Below are 19,896 nucleotides of genomic sequence, written 5' to 3'. Positions count from 1 at the left end.
ATCTTGTAAAAGTAAGAAATAAGACTCCTCCCCTTCGGGCAGGAGTCCCACGCGATTTAGATTAGCTAGAAAGCAGGATTTCGGGAGAACCGGTAGTACAAAAATCCTTTAAAAAGTAAAAAAAAAAAGTTCCGATGATCAGCTGTGCGACGATCAGCTGTACTGTGCGATATTTGGAACTTTTAAAAACTTTTTAAAGCCTTTTTTAACTACCAGTTCCCCCGAATCGGTAGTTTAAAAATGCTTTAAAAAAGGTCTGAGGATCAGCGACAATCAGCTGTTCTGCGTGATCCTCGGAACTTAAAAAAAAAAACTTTTTAAAGCGTTTTTTAACTACTGGTTGTCTCAGGGGTTGGTTCTGCCAACCAGTAGTAGACCAGCCTTGGGCCACAGCATGCCTGAAAACGGTCTGCGCAAACAAGCCCCATCCGCAGGATGCAGGCACCACACAAAGCCACACACCCCTCCTGTCTGTGGAAAAAAACCTCTCTCCACAGAACTGGTCCCTGGTGCCCCCAAAAGTTGGGGCAGGTGCGTTAGGGTGCCATTCCTGGGTTTGGCAAGACGGTTGCTCACCGGGCCATGAGTTTGTGAAGCTCCTGTCGGTGCTGCTGATCCTCGGTGGCGATGGCATGCTGAGCCTGCTGCTGCATCATCTGGACAAAATGCTGCATGTGCTGGAAGGCTTCGATCTGCAAGATGGGAAGCGAAGCAAAGGGGTTGCTAAGGAGACCGTCTCCCTCCTCCTGCTCCTCCTCCTGGACCACGTGGGGCATCCCCTCCTCTTCTGCTCTGAAAAGCCATTTGCCCAACATGCCGTTCAAAGTACAGTTGGTGCAAAACTTCGCTTAGTGACCGTTTGAAGTTACAACAGTCCCGGAAAAAGTGACTCATGACTATTTTTCAACCATTGCAGCATCCCCGTGGTCACATGATCAAAATTCAGGCATTTGGCAACTGACTCATATTTATGACGGTTATGGGGGTGTCCAAGGGTCGTGCGATCACTTCTTTGCAACCTTCCAACAATGGGGAAGCCAGATTCACTTAACAACCCTGTGACTGACTTAACATCTGCAGTGATTCACATAAGCGTTGTGGCAAGAATGGTCATAAAATGGGGCAGACTTCAATTTTAAAAAATGTCCCACTCGGCAACCGAATGTTTGGGCTCGATGGCGGTCATAAGGAGAGGACTACCTGTATTTGGTGCTGGGCATTAAGATCTGCAAGGAACTGTAAGGTAAAGGGAAAGGTTCCCCTCACACATCTGTGCTAGTCATTCCTGACTCTAGGGGGCAGTGCTCATCTCCGTTTCAAAGCTGAAGAGCCAGCGCTGTCCGAAGATGTCTCCGTGGTCATGTGGCCGGCATGACTCAACGCCAAAGGAGCACGGAGCACTGTTACCTTCCCACCAAAGGTGGTCCCTATTTTTTCTACTTGCATTTTTTACGTGCTTTCGAACTGCTAGGTTGGCAGAAGCTGAGACAAGTCACAGGAGCTCACTCTGTTATACGGTGCTAGGGATTCGAACCGCCAAAATGATCAACCTTTCTGATCGACCAACTCAGCATCTTATCACAGTTCTTGCGTAAAAGGCCTCTTTCTTCAGCATCCAGATACGGTAGGAAATAGACACAACTCCAGAAAAGGAGGGGAGAAGCCATGTTCTCTTCAAAATTGTGGAGGGGAGGGGGGAAGATGGCAAGGAAGGAATCTCTGGCTTGGTTTTAACTGCCAGCATTGCAACGGCTCTAAGACAGAAAGAGTTCTGCAAGAAAGGGACACCATCCTTAAGAGAGTAGCCCTGTCCTACCTTGCGGGCGCTTTTCCACATGTGCTTCATGTATGCGTAGGTCACTTGAGGGTGAAGAGTGGGCAAGGGATGGTCCAGCTGTCGGGATGGGTCGACACCCAGGAGCAACACCAGGGTTTTTTGGGCTAAAGCCTTCGGCGAGGAACAAAAGGAGAGACAAGTTAAACGCAGAGCTCACATCCAGGCCTTTTCCTCAGCAAGCTGGCTGGGGGATTCTGGGAGTGGAAGTCCACCCTTCTAAACAGCTACGGAGCAGAGGTGGTATTCAGCAGGTTCTGACCAGTTCTGGAGAACCAATAGCAGAAATTTTGAGTAGTTGGGAGAACCAGCAAATACCACCTCCGACTGGCCCCATCTATTCTCTGCCTCTCGAGTCCCAGCTGATCGGGAGGGAATGGGGATTTTGCAGTATCCTTCCCCTGGAGTGGGGAGGCAATGGAGATTTTACAGTAGCTTTCCCCTGCCACGCCCACCAAGCCATGCCATACCCATAGAACCGGTAGTAAAAAAAAATTGAATCCCACCACTGCTACGGAGGGAGGTTAAGCAGCTTCTCAGGCTGAACAAAGTGGAGGCCGGAGTTACTCACCAGCCTGCCGCTCTTGCCACACAAACTGGCGTACTTGAGCCACACCCTCATGTCCTCGTGAGGGTTGACCACAAGCGATCGGACCATGAGAATCCGCTGCCAGTCCTCTACGATCCGCTGGCAACCCTAGGAAGAAAGGGGTTTCTCAATAGCCTTCTCTTGAAGGGGAATAGGAATAAGGATATACTAAATAATACCAGAATAGAATTAGTAGAAACTTGTTATTTGTTATTCTGTAAACCTTTGTGACACATACATGTAAACATTTGTTTTCTGTAACACACACATATTATGCCCTTGTATTTATAACGTATATACCTCTGTTTCCTGCAACTATTAGGAATACAACTATTCCTACTGTATTAGGGTCGGTGAAACATCTGGCATTTGTCAAAACATGATCCTTGCCATTTGGACTCTTATCAATCTCCTTCCTGCAATCTATGGGCATAGAACGGAATGGAGCTGGAAAAACCCATACCTTTGATCTGTGAGAAACCTTTGATCCATGAGAATTCCATTCCTTGTAACACAAAGAGGATCAGGAAGAGATACCGTACTTTTCGGAGTATAAGACGCACCCAGGTTTTGAAGAGGCAATTTTTTTAAAAAAGTAGGTAGGTAGATAGAGGGATAGAGAAGGAGAGAAAGAGAGAGAAATAGAGTAGGTAGGTAGGGAAAGAGAGAGATAGTAGTTGGGTAGGTAGGTAGGTAGATAAAGGGAGGGAGGGAGAGAGAGAGAGAGAAATACAGCAGGTAGGTTGGGAGAGAGAGAGTAGTTAGATAGGTAGGTAGATAAAGGGATATATATAGAGAGAGAGGGAGGGAGAGAAAGAGAGAAATACAGTAGGTAGGTAGGGAGAGAGAGTAGGGTTGGTAGATAAATGGGGGAGAGAGAAAGAGAGAGAGAGGGGGGGGGGAGAGAGAGAGAGAGAGAGAGAGAGAGAGTAGGCCACACCCACAGAACCAGTAAGGGGAAAAAATTAGATTTCACCACTGCACCAGATGTTGGGAAAACCACCCTCCACTCCAACTACTAAAGAGAGAGGTGGCATTTGGGAGGCGCCTCCTTTCGGCATGTTCACATTTGTGTGTGAAATCTGTATTTTCACATCAGAAAAACTGGGTTTCCTTTGGGCACAGTTTTAAATGCATTCTGGGGTGGAGATGTATAGATTCAACTGCATCTGATTTCTCACTATTTAGCCATGTGGGAGGGAAGCTGAGTTTTCTGTGCCTTCTTCAAAATAATTTTTATTTTTCCCTAAAAGCCGGGGAGATCAACTCTTGGAATGGACTGTCTGGATCAATGGGGATCACTTGGGGCAACTTTCCCACTCATCTAAAATTAGAAGAAACATGATGCTGCCTGAAGCTTTATTTGAAATCAACTCTCCACTAAACAATCCAGAAGAATGTGATGAGTAAGAGCGAGAAGTATGTGTCCTTTCTTTGCCCTGTTTCCCCCGCTTTTTGGGGTGATAAACAGCTCCATCTGCAGACCTTCCCCATCGGCTTTGCCTCAACCGGTGGAATGTTCTCTCAGCTCTTCCAGACAGGAATGCAGCTCTGGAGACGAAATGCTTCCCAGATGGCACAGGAAACTAGAAGGCGGCTGCTGGCAGTGACACGTATGCGGGGCTTAGGCTGGGCGGACTCAGGCAGGGGCAGAACAGGAAGGAAGGAAGAAGGGAAGGAAGGAAGGAGGGAAGGAAGATAGGAGAGAGATGGGGATGGGATGGGAGGAAGGAAGGAAGAGGAGGGAGATGGGGAGGGGAGGGGAAGGGAGGGAGGAGGAAGAGAAGGAAGATGGGGAGGGGAGGGAGGAAGGAAGAGGAGGGAGATGGGAGGAGAGAGATGGGGATGGGCTGGGAGGAAGGAAGGAAGGAAGAGGAGGGAGATGGGGAGGGGAGGGGAAGGGAAGGGAAGGGAGGAAGGAAGGAAGAGGAGGAAGATGGGGAGGGGAGGGGAAAGGAGGGAGGAAGGAAGAGGAGGGAGATGGGGAGGGGAGGGGAGGGGAAGGGAGGGAGGAAGGAAGAAAGATAGGAGGGAGATGGGATGGAAGGAAGGAAGGAAGAGGAGGGAGATGGGGAGGGGAGGGAGGAAGGAAGAGGAGGGAGATGGGGAGGGGAGGGAGGAAGGAAGAGGAGGGAGATGGGGAGGGGAGGGGAAGGGAAGAGAGGGAGGAAGGAAGATAGGAGGGAGATGGGGAGGGGAGGAAGGAAGGAAGATAAGAGGGAGATGGGATTGGATGGGAAAGGAAAGAAGGGGAGGGGAGGGGATGGGAAGGGAAGGAAGAAAGGAGAGAAGGAGTGAAGGAAGGAAGGGGAGAGAGAGAGGGAGATGGGAATGTGAATGGAAGGGAGGGAGGAAGGAAAGGGAGGAAGGAGATGGGAATGGGAATGGAAGGCAGGAAGGCAAAGGAGGAAGGGAGGGAGGGAGGGAGGGAGGGAGATGGGAATTGGGAATAGGGAGGGAGGGAGGGAGGTTCTAGTCCAAAACGCCTGAGCGGCTGTTCTCCTGTTATCAGAGTTCTTAAACTGACTCTGAATATCAGACTTGCTTCTTCGGAGCTGCTGCTTCCAAGGTAGCCTTACCTGCAGTCTTTCCCACCAGATCTGGCGAAGGATCTCTCGCCGTTCCGGCACAAGCTTGTACTGGATCACTTCTTCCAGCTCAGACAACATCTGGCAGGAGACCATCGCCTGCAAAAAAGGGGTTGGCGGCATCATCATCATCATCATCATCATCATCATCATCATCATCACTACTCCGGGACTTACAACCACAATGGAACCCAAAAGTCATGTTGTTAAGTGAGACGTGTTCATTGAGCTTTGCTCCATTTTATGACTTTTTTTGCCACGTTCGCTAAGGGGAATCGCTGCAGCTGTCAAATTAGTAACACAGTCGTTAAGTGAATCCGGCTTCCCCCATTGATTTTGCTCGTCAGAAGGTCACAAAAGGGGATCATGTGACCCCATGCGACCATCATGTGAATCGGTTGCCAAGCATCCAAATGTAAATCAAGGGTCGTAAGTGTGAAAAATGGCGATAAGTCACTCTTTTTAGGGCCATTGTAACTTCAAACTTTCACTCGGCAAACTGTTGTAAGTCAAGGACTCCCTGTAGATCCCCTAAGGAAGGATTGCAGTGCCGGATGGATGAGGAGACGACATACTCACCCCATAAGCTCGACTGTAACTCTCTCCTGCCATGGCTGTCAGCTCTGCATCCAGGAGATCTCGGGCTTTGTCAATGCACTGGGGGGGGGGGGAGAGAGAGAGAAAAGATTAAGCAAAATGAAGACCTGCACCAAGGAAAAGTTCCCCGAACACAATCCGGGGATAAAATAGCTTTTTGCTTTTTCCCCCAAGAGGCTGAATCCTGATTTCTGTCTCCGGAATCCCAGCAAGGGGAGAAGAGAAAAGAGTCACTCGGTGGTCTGGTGAAAACAAATTTTGTGGCAGGGAAACCAAAGACCGACAGCTTTGGAGGCAAGAGATGTTGTGGCCTGCCAGCGGCCAGCAAAGCAGGCAGCAGAGTCAGACAGTGAGGAGGTTGGGGAGGAACATGGGCCGGTCCTGGAGTTTGGGGAAGACTCGGAGGAGGCCTCTGCATCGGAGGCAGAGATGGGGTCGAGGCCATCTGGCAGTGATCAGGTGCCTATGGAGCTAGACAGCAGTGAGGCAGAGGAACAGCTGGAGCCTGTTCCCAATGTGCGCATGCGCAGAGCTGCCAGAAGAAAAGAGTAGCTCAGAAATCAGGGTCGACTTGGGAGTAAAGCCACAGGTGGGCAGTGATTGGCCCCTCCCATCAGAAATAAAAGAGGAGCGAAAAGGGAGTGGGCTTTTGCAGGAAACAATCCGTTCGTTCGTTCGATTCATTTCAGGAGTGTGAAGATCTGTCCGTGAATCTCAGAGACTCTGTGCCCAGTCTTTCCTTGCACAGCACCTCATTTGGGAAAATATTTACATGGCAGCTTTCCAAGATAGATAAGGTCTGTGGTCATAAATATTCCTTTGAAAGACTGCTTGCCAGGCCTTTGCTGAATGTGAAGGAGAGGAATTCACATTCGTTTAATAAAAGGGGTTTTGCTGGGACCAGGACTTTGCCTCCTGCTTTTTGGGGGAAGCCTAGGTAAGAACAAGAGAGGGAGAGCAGCATAGACAAGACAGTTAATAGCTGAGGAGTGGGGGACCATTTAAAATCCAAATAAGAGGGTACAGGAAATGTAGGCTCTGGGTGCCACAACACGACTGAAAGAAGAAGGAAAAAGTTGAGGTAAACACAAAGAAATCCAACCATCAGTGTGTTCGAAAACTTCAAAAACTTATGAAGATGCTTTAATTCCTGGCTCTTTCCACCCCCAGGCGTTGAGTTAGGTAGAGTGGTGGGCCTGGATAGGAAAGATGTAGGCCCGAGATTGTTTTATTTCACCCAGATGGCTCTCATCCTCCTCTTTTTTTTTGTCATCGTGGCTGTATTTGTTTTCCGTGATTTAAGTCAGGCGGTCTTTACAAATCTGATGAATAAATATTCCAAGAGCATAATGGCTTGGGAACGCTCTTGCCAGGCAAAGCCTTTCCAGACTTCCTAAAACCTCAGCTGGGCTCCCGTACAAAAGAAGCCCCCCCCCCGAAAGAATTTCCCCTGAAGGGACACGGCTCCCTACTTGCAGGAGGACAAGCTCCATGTTCTCTCTAGGGTTACACAACCACACTTTTGGTGCGGAATATGAACCGGTCCTCATCCGGCCCAACCATAATCCAAAGCTGAAATACAGTCGCAGGACGGTGCATTACGTAACCCTTTTTTTCAAAAGGTACAAAAAGATCATGATCATGGAAATGTCCTTCTAAGGGCCCCGGGGAGGGGGGGTGGGTGGGCCTTGTCTTGTTTGCGTTGCTAGCAGCCGAATGGTTTTGTGTGGGTCGTCTTGAAATTTTTTAAAAATTTTTTAAGAGGTTTCTTTCGGCTGCGAATTTCGGAGGGGACCGCAGAACAGGCTTCTTTTGAAAGATAAGCCAACCATCATTCCTGGGATATAAGGCCTTGGTAAAACCACGCTTGGAATGCGGCATCCAGTTTTGGTCACCACATTATTAAAAAATAAAATGTTGAGACTCTGGAAAGAGTGCCGAGAAGAATAAACACACAACGACTGGGGGCCTGGAGGCTAAAACGTATCAACAATAGTTGCTGGGATTGGGTATGTCTAATTTAGTGAAAAGAAGGACTAGGGTTAGATAAAAAATCACGGCAACGGAAAATATTGGAGAATTTTTTATATTTTAAGAATAATAGAATGATAGATGCAATACTATAAGGGTTTAGCATTGTTAAACAGATTAGAATGATGTCATGGAATGATGTTGTATGCATGAATTCAATATTTAGAATATTCTATTTAAAATTAAGGAATAATAATGATAGTTGAAGAATTGATATATAACAATAAGGTGCTTATGTTTCTCTAATGAACAGTTTGTGGTTTGATATATAATTATAAGTGGTGACCATGGAAAGGACGCACAAAATTTTGTAACCAAACGACACGCTATATGAAATGGAAGAAGGTTGTGTGTGTTTATGTTTTTGTCTGTCTTTAATTTAAAAAAAAAAATTCAAAAAAAAGAAGGATGAGGGGGTCACATGAGAACAGTGGTCCAATATTTGAGGGGAGTGCCCCAGAGGGAGATCGCAGCTGCAATATAAGGATACTTGCAAGAGGGATCTAAAGGCCTTGGGAATGGACATTAACAGCTGGGAAACCTTGACCTCTGATTGTTCAGCTTGGAGGCTAAGGTCCCAGCATGGTCTTCTCCAACCAATGAAATCTGGGGGCTGGCAGGGGACAGAATGTATCTGCCCTCAGTGTGGAAGGAATTGCCACTAAAATTGGACTTTTTAGCCACACCAGATGTTGTGTTAGGACCTCTTTTCCAGAGCACAAGGCCACAGTCTTTTGAGACTGAAGGATGCCAATGAATGATGAATATTTAAGGGGCTGCCACAGAGAAGAGGGTGTCAACCTCTTCAGCAAAGCACCTGAAGCCAGGAAAAGAACCAAATGGATGGAAACTAATCAAGGCGAGAAGCAACCTAGAACTAAGGAGAAACTTCCTAATGGAACAATGAAGCAGTGGGACAGAAGTTGCGGGTGCTCCAACACTGGAGGCTTTTAAGAAGAGACTGGACAGCCATTTGTCTAAAATAGTGTAGGATCCCCTGCTTGAGCATGGGGTTGGACTGGAAGACCTCCAAGGTCCCTTCCAACTCTGTTATTCTGTTTAGCATATGGATGGATGGATGGATGGGTGGGTGGGTGGGTGGGTGGAGGGATGGAGAGATGAATGGAGGGATGAATGGATGGTCTGCCTCAGCAAAATACAAGAGAGCATTCAGATGCTAAGTGACAGATGAACACTGCAGTTGTCTAATGTTTCTTTAGGGCTCTCGAGTTCAATGATCTGGATAAATAGACCATTAGGATCTTGGAAGCTCATTATACTGATATAAAGCAGGTGGCTAGTAAAACAACAACAACAACAACAACAACTGCAGGTTGCCAACCACAGACACATGACAGGTTAGGATGTGGTTCAAAAGAAGGAATGTCCCCCAAATCCCAAACAGGGCTGGCAAACTTTAGGAAATACCTGCTGGGCCAGAGAGAAGAGGTCCTGATGGAGAGCCAGGACTGCCCGGTAGAAGGCGCCGTCATGGGTGTCCCTTGGGATCATGCAGGTGTACTCTTCCATGCTGTCCCACTGCCCTGAGGAAAGAAAGAGAGAAAGCAGCCCAGCTTCAGCCAATGGGAGGATCTGGTTGGGTCAAAATCCCACAGCTGTCTATTCATGTTGCATCCTAAGCTTTGTTCATGCCGAATTTTGGGTTGTTCAGACTTTTCACCTGTGCCTGCAAAATTTAGGATCTAGCAGCCACCACTGATTTTGGAAGGCTTTGCAAAACTGGGGCAAATAGTATATGGATATGGGAAGGGGGAATAGCATATATATATATATATATATATATATATATATATATATATATATATATATATATATATATATATATATATATATATATATATATATATATATATATATATATGCTATTTTGTACAGTGCCTTCACAGCCCTCTCTAAGTGGTTTACAGAATCAGCCTCTTGCCCCCAACAATCTGGGTCCTCATTTGACCCACCTCGGAAAGATGGAAGGTCCACCTTGAGCCTGGTGAGATTCGAACCGCCAAATTGCAGTCAGCTGGCAGTCAGCAGAAGGAGCCTACAGTACTGCCCTCTAACCACTGTGCCACTGAGGCCCATGACCATTTTATGCCAGCCAAAGAGAGAAGCTGAGATACTGTTTGATCTCATGGCTCGGGACGATGCAAGGAGAACATCTAGTATGAGAGAGCCCCTTTGGCCTAGCCAGGTGTGGGACTGCCTCTGCAAGGCTGCCTTGGCCAAGCGTGAACCCCAGGGATTCCTCCCCCGAAGACCCTCGAAGAGCAAAAGGTGGGGTGGACAGTCTCACCTAAGCCCCAAGCTGCCGCCGCCGCCATCCTTGCCATTTTGGCTTGTGTTTCATCATTCACCAAAGTCCATTTCTCACAGCACTGCTGATGCAGCTGCCCCCTAGGGCCCAAGAGACACGAGAGTTATAAACCCAGCAGAAAAACCCCAAATTGATTTTATTACTACATTTATATTTCACCCATCTCACTGTTCAGCGCGATTCTGGTGAGCTGAAATCCACACATCTTAAAGGTGGCCAGGGTGAGAAACACTGCTTGAAATAAAGAGCCTGTGGAAAGAGACTTCCAAGGAAGGGCAGAATAACAGAGTTGCAAGAAGGGACCTTGGAGGTCTTCTAATGCAACCCCACTGCTCAGGCACGAGGCCCTATATCATTTCTGACAGGTAGCTGTCCAATCTGTTCCTGAAATCCTCCAGTGAAGGAGCACCCACAACTTCTGGAGGGAAGCCATTCTGTTGATTGATTGTCCTCACTACCAGGAAACGGCTCCTTATTTCCAGGTTGAATCTCTCCTTGTTCACTTTCCATCCATTATTATGCCTTGTCTGGCCTTCTGGTGCTTTGGAGAATAGCTTGACCTCCCCCCCCTCTCTCTGTGGCAACCCCTCAAATATTGGAAGGCTGCTCTCCTGTCTCCCCTGGTCCTTCTCCTCACTAAACTAGCCCTGCCCAGTTCCAGCAACTATTCTTTGTATGTTTTAGCCTCCAGTCCCCTAATCATCTTGGTTGCTCTTCTCTGCACTCTTTCTAGATCGGTGTCCTCAAACTACAGTCCGTGGGCCAGATACAGCCGGCCAAAACCATTAATCCGGCCTGTGGGGGACCACAAGGCTGCCTCTCTCACATCACCTCACCAACCCGCAGGCCCCCACCTGCCTTCTGGAGGCCAAAAATGGGACGTGTGGAGATCTCTGGAGGCTCCCTGGTCTCTAGAGAGAGAGGGAGGGATGGAGGGACACACATGCAAATAGAAGTCCCTCATATACACCTCAAGGCAGCTACATCCCTTCACTAACCTGCTTTCTACCTCCAAGAGCAAAACAAATTAAAGTTTATTTTTTTTCTGTATTGTTTGGACTGCTAAATTGGCCATGCCCGCCCAGTCACATGACCACGCCCACCCAGCTGGTCCAGCCCCCCAACAGTGAGGGACTGTGCATTGGCCCCTTGTTTAAAAAGTCTGAGGACCCCTGTTCTAGAGTCTTAACAACATTCTTTTTACATTGTGGTGACCAGAACTGGATGCAGCATTCCATTTGTGTCCCCATCAGAAGCTCCCAAGAGCAAAGCACATCACTGGGCTCTTACCATTCCCCCAAGGCTTCCAGGCAGCGCATGCGGCCAAGCATCAGCTCCGGGTCATCCTTGTTGGTGTCCATCTTTTTGTCATAGGCCACAAGGGCATCTTCCCATTCGTGCAGCTTCTCGTACCAGGTGGCCTGGATTTCCTAGAAGGAGGGGCCAGGAAATGGTGGTGGTGGTGGATAAAATGCAGAATATCCCCAACTGGCACACAGCAACCATTGGCAATGGGGCAGCCCAACTGAAATGAACCTATTGGAATCCCTTCTGAAGCTAAAGCGGTGGGGAAATACCGCAGAAAGGGGTCTCTGCCATTTTGTTTAGCTGCCCTAAACCAAGTATTTCTCAACCTTAGCAACTTTAGACTTAGACTGGGTGGGCTTCAACATGGCTGGAGAATTCTGGGCGTTGAGGCTTCTGAGAAACACTGTTCTCATCTCAGAAAATTTTCCTTTTAGAAGTGGATTGTAATTCAGCATTAAGGCAGACTTTTCACAAATGAAGCCCCAAATTTTCCCCTTTTGGAATTAAAAAAAAATCCACTTCCTACCTACTTATCCTTTTTGAAGAAGGCATCTAAAGTTTGGAAAAAGGATACCTAGATTGCCTCCAATATTTAGATGACGCCCATCAGCACAATACATTTGGTAGCGTTTTTGTGAGCTGCAACTCAAACGCAACAACTAAGCACTACATTAATAACACACAAAATAAAACAATAAGACTCTTGTCAGCATGTTTATCATTTGTGAGTTTGAAAAAGTGCTGCCCGACTCTTCCTGTTTCTGCTAATTTTTAAGGAATTTCACTTGTAATAAAAACAATAAGAATACAAAAGCTGTTTTTTTTTCTACACCCCCCCCTCCTTTTTTGATTTTTGTGTCCCTGGCCCCATGCAGGCTCCGGCCTTTTTGATTTAGCCCTTTGGCAGTTCCTGATGTGACAGTTGCCAAGCCGTGGATTCCTCCCCAGGATCAAGCCGCACACGCAGTCCCTCCACGTGAGACGGGAGGCTTCCAAACGCACAAAGCCGATGGGCAAAAACAGAGGGATCGCTTACCAGCTCCCCAAAATGCTTCATGGCGTATTCCAGCACCCCAGATGCGGCTTCCGGTTGCTGCAGTTTATTATTTATGCTGCAAAGAGAAAAGGGGGGTGGGGGAGAAGGATCAGGAGTCGTTTCTGTTATAAAACTAATAAATATTTAAGATTGGGAGACGTGGATTTTTGTAATGTTTGGTTTTATTTAATGGAACTCATTCCTCAGCATCTTCTCATGTTAAGAAACAATTATGGAAAGCAAGGTTTTATTCAGCAACAGTGGACCAAAGCAAAACAAATGAAAATGAAAATTAACAGCTGTTTTAGGGTGTTCCTCACAGTTAAACTATAAAGGCATAGGAAAAAACAATGATGCATGAAAAGCCACCCCCCCCTCCCCAAATTACTGGGGTGCCATAACTGAGAAGGCCCTGTCTGTCGTCCGCTACAAAAACACCAGCCACAAATGTGAGGGTCGTGTTAGTTAGATGTCAGGCCTGCAGTTATGTTCCTTTTTTAGGATCTTTGGCCTGCACACTTTCTATTATTTTCCTATGCTGTTTCATTAGTGTAGTAGTTGGGAGGGGGGAATAGAAAGGAGTAGAATTGTGGAATGTGTTGTTGTCATTCCTTTCTAGAAGCCCAAGGTCATCCTTTGTCTCCGCACCTCTGCATCTGACCGGAACCAGCTGGGTGGAGATGCCAGCATGGCCGAAGAGGATTGGACCATGTGATGGATTTATGGGTGTGGGGATAATATCATGAACTTTCAACTGGGTGGAATCCCAGCAAGTTTTCAGATTTGGGATTTCCAGAGTTTGTTGCCAACATGTCTGTCTTATTAAATTGGAACTTTGAGGATAGTTTTGCCTTGGACTCTGATTTAATTCTGCATGATATTTGGAATGCTGACATTATCCCAATTCTCTCTTCAAAATAAATCACCAGCACCCTGGGGTGGGGACTGGTGGTGGTGAGGTGCTGATTTCCCAATGCTGACCGGGTCAGCGTAAAATATCAGCGAACAATTATGAGAAAGCCTTTTGAGATAAGAAGCTGAGATGAGACGCTTCTCTGCAGATCTTCTGTGCGAAGGAATTTCTGTTTCAAGATTTATAGCATCTGGGAAGAGGCACAACCTGAGGGGGATGGAACGAAGGGGGCTGGAAAGGCTTATTCTACACACGACTAGAGAATGGCCAGAAGATCTGATGAATGGAGATCCCAGCCACCTTCACGCAGTCATCTCTGATGGGCTTCCTGGACCATTTTGGACAACTAAACTTGAGTCCATGCTCCCCCTCCTTCCCCCAGCCAAGGCTTGGGAAAAAAAACTGGAGTGGAGATTTTGACTCCTTCCAAACAGCGATAAATGAAATGACCCATTACCCTGCAACTGAGTTGAAGGCAGATTCCCTATCAAAATGGGAAATTCAACCCAGCCAGCATCTTTCACTTGTCAGCCACCAGAAATTGGGCTGCAGCTTGTGAATGAAGGACCACCAAATTGGGGTTTCTTCCCAGAGTATGGATGGAAAAGATGCCAGTGGGCACCTGCTTGGCCATCAACATGGGAAAATCCTCTAAGCCAGCAGAGGGGGCCTTGGCCCACAACTCCTCCAAGCCAGCAGAGGGGGCCTTGGCACATAATCCCCCCTAGCCAGTCATCGTTGGTTGAACTGCAACCTGTGAATCAGGCAACCCCGAAATGGGTATTAACCCAGGTCATGGATGGAAGGGATGCCAGTGGGCACCTGCTCTCCCTCAGCAGATGGCACCATGGCAGATAACTGGGCAGTGGCCAACTGAGGGATTGACTTCCCCATCGGTTCCAGTCTCCCCTGCAATGCCCCAACAGGTTCTTACCCCACCTTCCTGCAGAGAAGAGTTCTTGTCAATAGAAGAAGGGACGAATGAGGGGGAAACTGCAGGATGGATAGCAGAACAATGTGATGAGGCGGTTCCTAAGCTTAGAGAGGTAACTAGGTTCCTTTCCTCATGGAGGCCAATAAAATGCCACCATTGCTGTCAACTTGGCCACAGAGCATCAGAGTGCTTGGCTCCAGCACCAATGCCACAAACGTGCACATCAACCGCCACGGCGGAAAAGAGAAGGCCCCAGATGCCACCAGAAAAGAGTCATTTGGGCCAACAACCTCTGGAAGAGGATCCCCAACTTAAGGTGACGAAAAGTCCTACCAATGGGGAGGCCTCAGAGGAGGAAAATGCCGAAGATGACCCAATGGTGAGTGCACCCATCCACACCTTCGCCTTCCAAGCCAACCTCCAAGTACTCGAGACGGGAGTGGAAGGGGAAGTTGAATCAGTTGTGTACACCGGTTGCACTCGATGCTTAATGAGCATGTCGATTGTCAAGCAACTAGGCATTCACACAAGACCTCTAGCCTGTCCCATTCGGGATGAGCAGGTAGATGGAACGCTAATTGGAGGGGGGGCCAGCCACGCAAATAACTGAACTGGTGAAGTTACAAGTGGGCCGCCACTATGAGCTTCTCAGATTCATTGTGGCCCCAGAGATGCCGGAATCAATTATCTTGGGGCTTGCATGTGGAAGCCTACGATAAAGTGGGAAGACAGTGGTAGGAAATTGACGATTGCGGCTGGGCCGCTACCACCAGTGGAGGAAAAGGGCCAGCCAAGGATGATGGAATCCAAGAGCCCAGAACCTGCAGCACCTGCAGCAGAGACAAAAACCCCAGGGGTCCAACAAGTACCAACTAACTTGTTGGGGGATGTTTTGTCGAGAAAACCGCAGTATGACAGTAATGGAAGCCAGGATAAGCTGAGGACAGCTATGAAATTGGCGCTCCCAACAGACCAGTGGCTCAACAATAACCAGTAAATCCTAACGATGGAAAATGGATTAGCCTGGAAGGGGTCCAAACTGTATATCCCTGCGGGGTTGAGGCTGGAAGTTGTACAGCAAAGCCATGAGGCGGAACTAGGAGGCCACTTTGGATGCCTAAAAACGCTCCACCTCGTCAGGAGTCAATTTTGGTGGCCATAGATGGAAAACTGCAGGACAACAGTAAGAAGTTGTTCACCCTATCATTTCTTCCTCCCACCAAAAGATAGCCCAAGTCACTAACCGAAGCCAGGATAAGCTGAGGACAGCTATGAAATTGGCGCTCCTAACAGACCAGTGGCTCAACAATAGCCAGGATATCCTAACAATGGAAAATGGATTAACCTGGAAGGGGTCAAAACTGTACGTCCCTGCAGCGTTGAGGCTGAAAGTTCTACAGCAAAGCCATGAGGCGGAACTAGGAGGCCACACTGGATTCCTAAAAATGCTCCACCTCGCCACTGGAATCGCCTTACCAGATTTGGGATTTCCATAGTTCGTTGCCAACATGTCTGTCTTATTAAATTGGAACTTTAAGGATAGCTCTGCCTTGGACTCTGATTTAATTCTGCATGATATTTGGAACGCTGACATTTCCACTCAGCTGGTTCCAGTCAGATGCAGAGGTGCAGAGACAAAGATGACCTTGGGCTTCTAGAAAGGAATGACAACAACACATTCCACAATTCTACTCCTTTCTATTCCCCCTCCCAATTACTACACTAATGAAACAGCATAGGAGAATAATAGAAAGTGTGGCAGGTCAAAGATACTAAAAAAGGAATATAACTGCGGGTGGCCTCTCCTCAGAACAAAAACATTTCCTGAAAAGAGAATAACATAAAAGTTAACACAACACAACCACCTCTCCCCCCCCCCCACTCCCAGGGGACCTTTTGGCTTATTGGCTAACTTCTCGTGGAATTGTTCTACTAACTTCTCCACTTTTAAATTCCAGGTTTTCACCCAAATGGCTTCAGACAAAGGGTAACCCTTCCAATGCACTAAATACTGTAAGCGACCCCTATTCAGCCTGGAGTCTACAATCTTTTCCACCTCAGATTGTGTTTCCTCTTCTATCGCTACAGGAGGAGGGAAAGCTTGGGTGGATGGACTTATGCTAGACCCAAATACTGGTTTCAGTAAGCTACAATGAAATTCTGGGCCAATTTTCCCTAGACTTCTGGGTAGACTGAGTCAAACTGTAACTGGGTTAACTATCTTCACTATTGGGAATGGACCTAGAAATTTTGGACCAAATTCCTTGCTAGGCATTCTTAATCTTATGTATTTGGTAGACACAAAAACTTTGTCCCCCACACGGAAGGGGTTTTGGAGTGAGCGATGTTTATCAGCTTGCTTCTTGTAGGCTTCTGCCGCATCTGCTAGAGTCTTCTTCATATTCCCCCATCCTTTCTTTAGCGCGTCCATCCATTCATTCAAAGACATGGAGAAGGGAGGTTCTCTAGGCAGCTATGGACCGCATCTTTGTATGCCACTTCAGCGAAGGGTAGCAAGTCCGACCAGTTGTTTTGCTGATAGTCCACATAACACCGGATGTATTGTTTTACCACCGCATTGGCCCTCTCTGCTGCACAGTTCATGCTGGGATGAACCTCTGAGCTCAATTCTTGTATGGACCCAATGGATCTCAGGACCTCTCTCCAGAACTTGGCTGTGAACTGGACTCCGCGGTCTGAAATGATCCTCTTGGGCAATTCGTGCAGGCAATGAATGTGTTTCACAAACATTTTCGCTAATTTCTTTGCAGACAGTAACCCAGAGCAAGCGATGAAGTGCGCCTGCTTGGAAACCAAATCAATAACTGTCCAGATTACTCTGTACCCACTGCTGTCTGGGAGTTCCACAAAGAAGTCCATTGCGACCTCTTCCCATGGTCGGATAGGGCTGGCCACTCATTGTAGCAGCCCAGAGGACTTCTCCAGCAGTGGTTTCATTGTTGCACAAGTAGCACAGCTTTTTACGTAATCTTCTACCTCTGATTCCATCTTTGACCACCAAAATTGACGCCTGACGTGGTGGAGCGTTTTTAGGAATCCAAAGTGGCCTCCTAGTTCCGCCTCATGGCTTTGCTGTACAACTTCCAGCCTCAACCCCGCAGGGATATACAGTTTGGACCCCTTCCAGGCTAATCCATTTTCCATCGTTAGGACTTACTGGTTATTGTTGAGCCACTGGTCTGTTGGGAGTGCCAATTTAATAGCTTTCCTCAGCTTATCCTGGCTTCCATTACTGTCATACATCCCCCAACAAGTTAGTTGGTACTTGTTGGACCCCTGGGGTTTTTGTCTCTGCTGCAGGTGCTGGAGGTTCTGGGCTCTTGGATTCAATCATCCCTGGGTGGCCCTTTTTCTCCACCGGTGGTAGCGGCTCAAATACAATCATCAATTTCCTACCACCGTCTTCCTACTTTTTCATAGGCTTCTACTTGTCAAGCCATGCAAGCCCAAGATTATTTTTTCCGGCATCTCTGTAGCCACAATGAATCTGAGAAGCTCATAGTGGCGGCCCACTTGTAACTTCACCAGTTCAGTTACTAGCGTGGCTTGGGTCCCTCCAATTAGCGTTCCATCTACCTGCTCAACCTGAACGAGACAGGCTAGAGGTCTTGTGTGAATGCCTAGTTGCTTGACAATCAACATGCTGATTAAGCATCGAGTGCAACCGGTGTCCACAACTGCTTCAACTTCCCCTTCCACCCCTATCTCAGGTACTTGAGGTTGACTTGGAAGGCGAAGAGGTGGATGGGTGCATTCACCATTGGGTCATCTTCGGCATTTTCCTCCTCAAGGCCTCCCCATTGGTAGGACTCTTTATCACCTTAAGTTGGGGATCTTCTTCCAGAGGTTGTTGGCCCAGATGACTCTTTTCTGGTGGCATCTGGGGCCTTCTCTTTACTGCCATGGTGATTGGTACACACGTTTGTTCTTTGGCATTTTCCTCCTCCGAGGCCTCCCCATTGGTAGGACTCTTCGTCACCTTAAGTTGGGGATCCTCTTCCAGAGGTTGTTGGCCCAGATGACTCTTTTCTGGTGGCATCTGGGGCCTTCTTTTTACCGCCATGGTGGTTGGTGCACACGTTTGTGGCATTTGGGCTGCAGCCAAGCTCTCTGACGTTTAGTGGCCAAGTTGACAGCAATGGTGGCATTTTATTGGCCCACACGAGGAAAGGAACCTAGTTACATCTCTAAACTTAGGAACCGCCTCATCACATTGTTCCTCTATCCATTCTGTAGCTTGCCCCTTGCTAATCCCTTCTTCCATTGTTGAGAAACTTTCTCTGCAGGAAGGAGGGATAAGAACCTGTTGGGGCATTGCAGGGGAGACTGGAACCAGTGGGGAGGTCAATCCCTCGGTTGGCCACTGCCCAGTTATCTGCCATTGTGCCATCTGTTAAGGGAGGGCAGGTGCCCACTGGCATCCCTTCCATCCATGACCTGGGGTTAATACCCATCCCGGGGTTGCCTGATTCACAGGTTGCAGTTCAACCAACGATGGCTGGCTGGGGGGGGGGTTATGTGCCAAGGCCCCCTCTGCTGGCTTGGAGGAGTTATGAGCCAAGGCTCCCTCTGCTGGCTTGGAGGACTTTCCCATGTTGATGGCCAAGGAGGTGCCCACTGGCATCTTATCCATCCATACTCTCCACTCGTTTTTTTTTCCCAAGCCTTGGCTGGAGGGAAGGAGGGGAAGCAAGCACTCAACATTTAGTTGTCCAAAATGGTCCACGAAGATCATCAGAGATGACTGCGTGACGGTGGCTGGGATCTCCATTCATCAGATCTTCTGGCCATCCTCTAGTCGTGTGGAGAATAAGCCTCTCCATTTCCCTCCGTTCTATCCCCCTCAGGCTGTGCCTCTTGCCAGATGCAATATATCTTGAACAGAAATTCCTTCGCCTTTGAAGATTTGAAGAGAAGCGTCTCATCTCAGCTTCTTATCTCAAAAGGCTTTCTCATAATTGTTCGCTGATATTTTACGCTGACCAGGTCAGTCAGCGTTGGGAATCAGCACTCCTCACCGGGGTGCTGTTGATTTATTTTGAAGTGAGAATTGGGATATTGTCAGCGTTCCAAATATCCTAAAAGGGATATAACTGCAGGCCTGACACCTGGAAGATGATGATCATTCATTGGCTTAAAATGCATTTCTTTCCAGAGGGTCTTTTATGAAAAGTCATAAAAGGGGTGGGAGGGAAATCAGCTTAAAAGCTGTCTTGTTTAGCAACAGAAAATTTGGCCTCAATGGTGTTTTGAGCGAGAGAGTGTTTCAGCTGCAACTATACACCCTCCTAAATTAAGCATCTGTCCAGAGTAAACAGCAGAGAGGTAAAAAAAAATGATGGCACTGCTCCCTCGTTCCCACCTACTCTACTCTTTCCTCCTTCTGACCCCCAAAAGTTCCTCTTGGTCTGATGGATCTTGCCACTCATATTAGGAGGTCATCCAGCCAGCCAGCTCAGCTCAGCGGATCCAAGATTTTCTCTCTTGTGTTTTGCTAGCCAGGTTCAGTTATTAGGAGTACCTGGATCCACAAGCTCAGATTGGGAGCCTTTGTAGAGAAGGAGCCAGCATGAGGATGACAAGACCTCAGTTATAGCAATAGCACTTAGACTTATAGCACTTTTACAGCCCTCTCTAAGCGGTTTACAGAGTCAGCCTATTTGCCCTCTCTAACAATCTGGGTCCTCCTTTGACCCACCTCGGAAGGATGGAAGGC

General features: G+C 47.7%; 1 protein-coding gene across 2 annotated transcripts in view; it reads right to left on the bottom strand.

Annotated features, from left to right (window-relative positions):
* The window catches only part of MTOR (mechanistic target of rapamycin kinase), an 82,794-nt gene that overhangs the window by 20,593 nt on the left and 42,305 nt on the right, over positions 1 to 19,896 (bottom strand). For both annotated transcript variants that reach the window (XM_032231593.1, XM_032231592.1), the window contains exons 30-38: positions 12,313 to 12,388; positions 11,259 to 11,398; positions 9,948 to 10,048; positions 9,068 to 9,183; positions 5,591 to 5,668; positions 5,003 to 5,110; positions 2,406 to 2,531; positions 1,817 to 1,948; positions 577 to 692 (exon numbers count right to left, since the gene is read on the bottom strand). In XM_032231593.1, the coding sequence (XP_032087484.1) occupies positions 577 to 692; positions 1,817 to 1,948; positions 2,406 to 2,531; positions 5,003 to 5,110; positions 5,591 to 5,668; positions 9,068 to 9,183; positions 9,948 to 10,048; positions 11,259 to 11,398; positions 12,313 to 12,388 (993 nt within the window). The remainder of the gene's footprint in view (positions 1 to 576; positions 693 to 1,816; positions 1,949 to 2,405; positions 2,532 to 5,002; positions 5,111 to 5,590; positions 5,669 to 9,067; positions 9,184 to 9,947; positions 10,049 to 11,258; positions 11,399 to 12,312; positions 12,389 to 19,896) is intronic.

This window comes from Thamnophis elegans, chromosome 15 (assembly GCF_009769535.1).
Source record: "Thamnophis elegans isolate rThaEle1 chromosome 15, rThaEle1.pri, whole genome shotgun sequence".
In the NCBI taxonomy this organism is placed as follows: Eukaryota; Metazoa; Chordata; class Lepidosauria; order Squamata; family Colubridae; genus Thamnophis; species Thamnophis elegans.
Note: the sequence above shows the minus strand (reverse complement) of the source record. Positions and strands in the feature narration are given on the sequence as shown.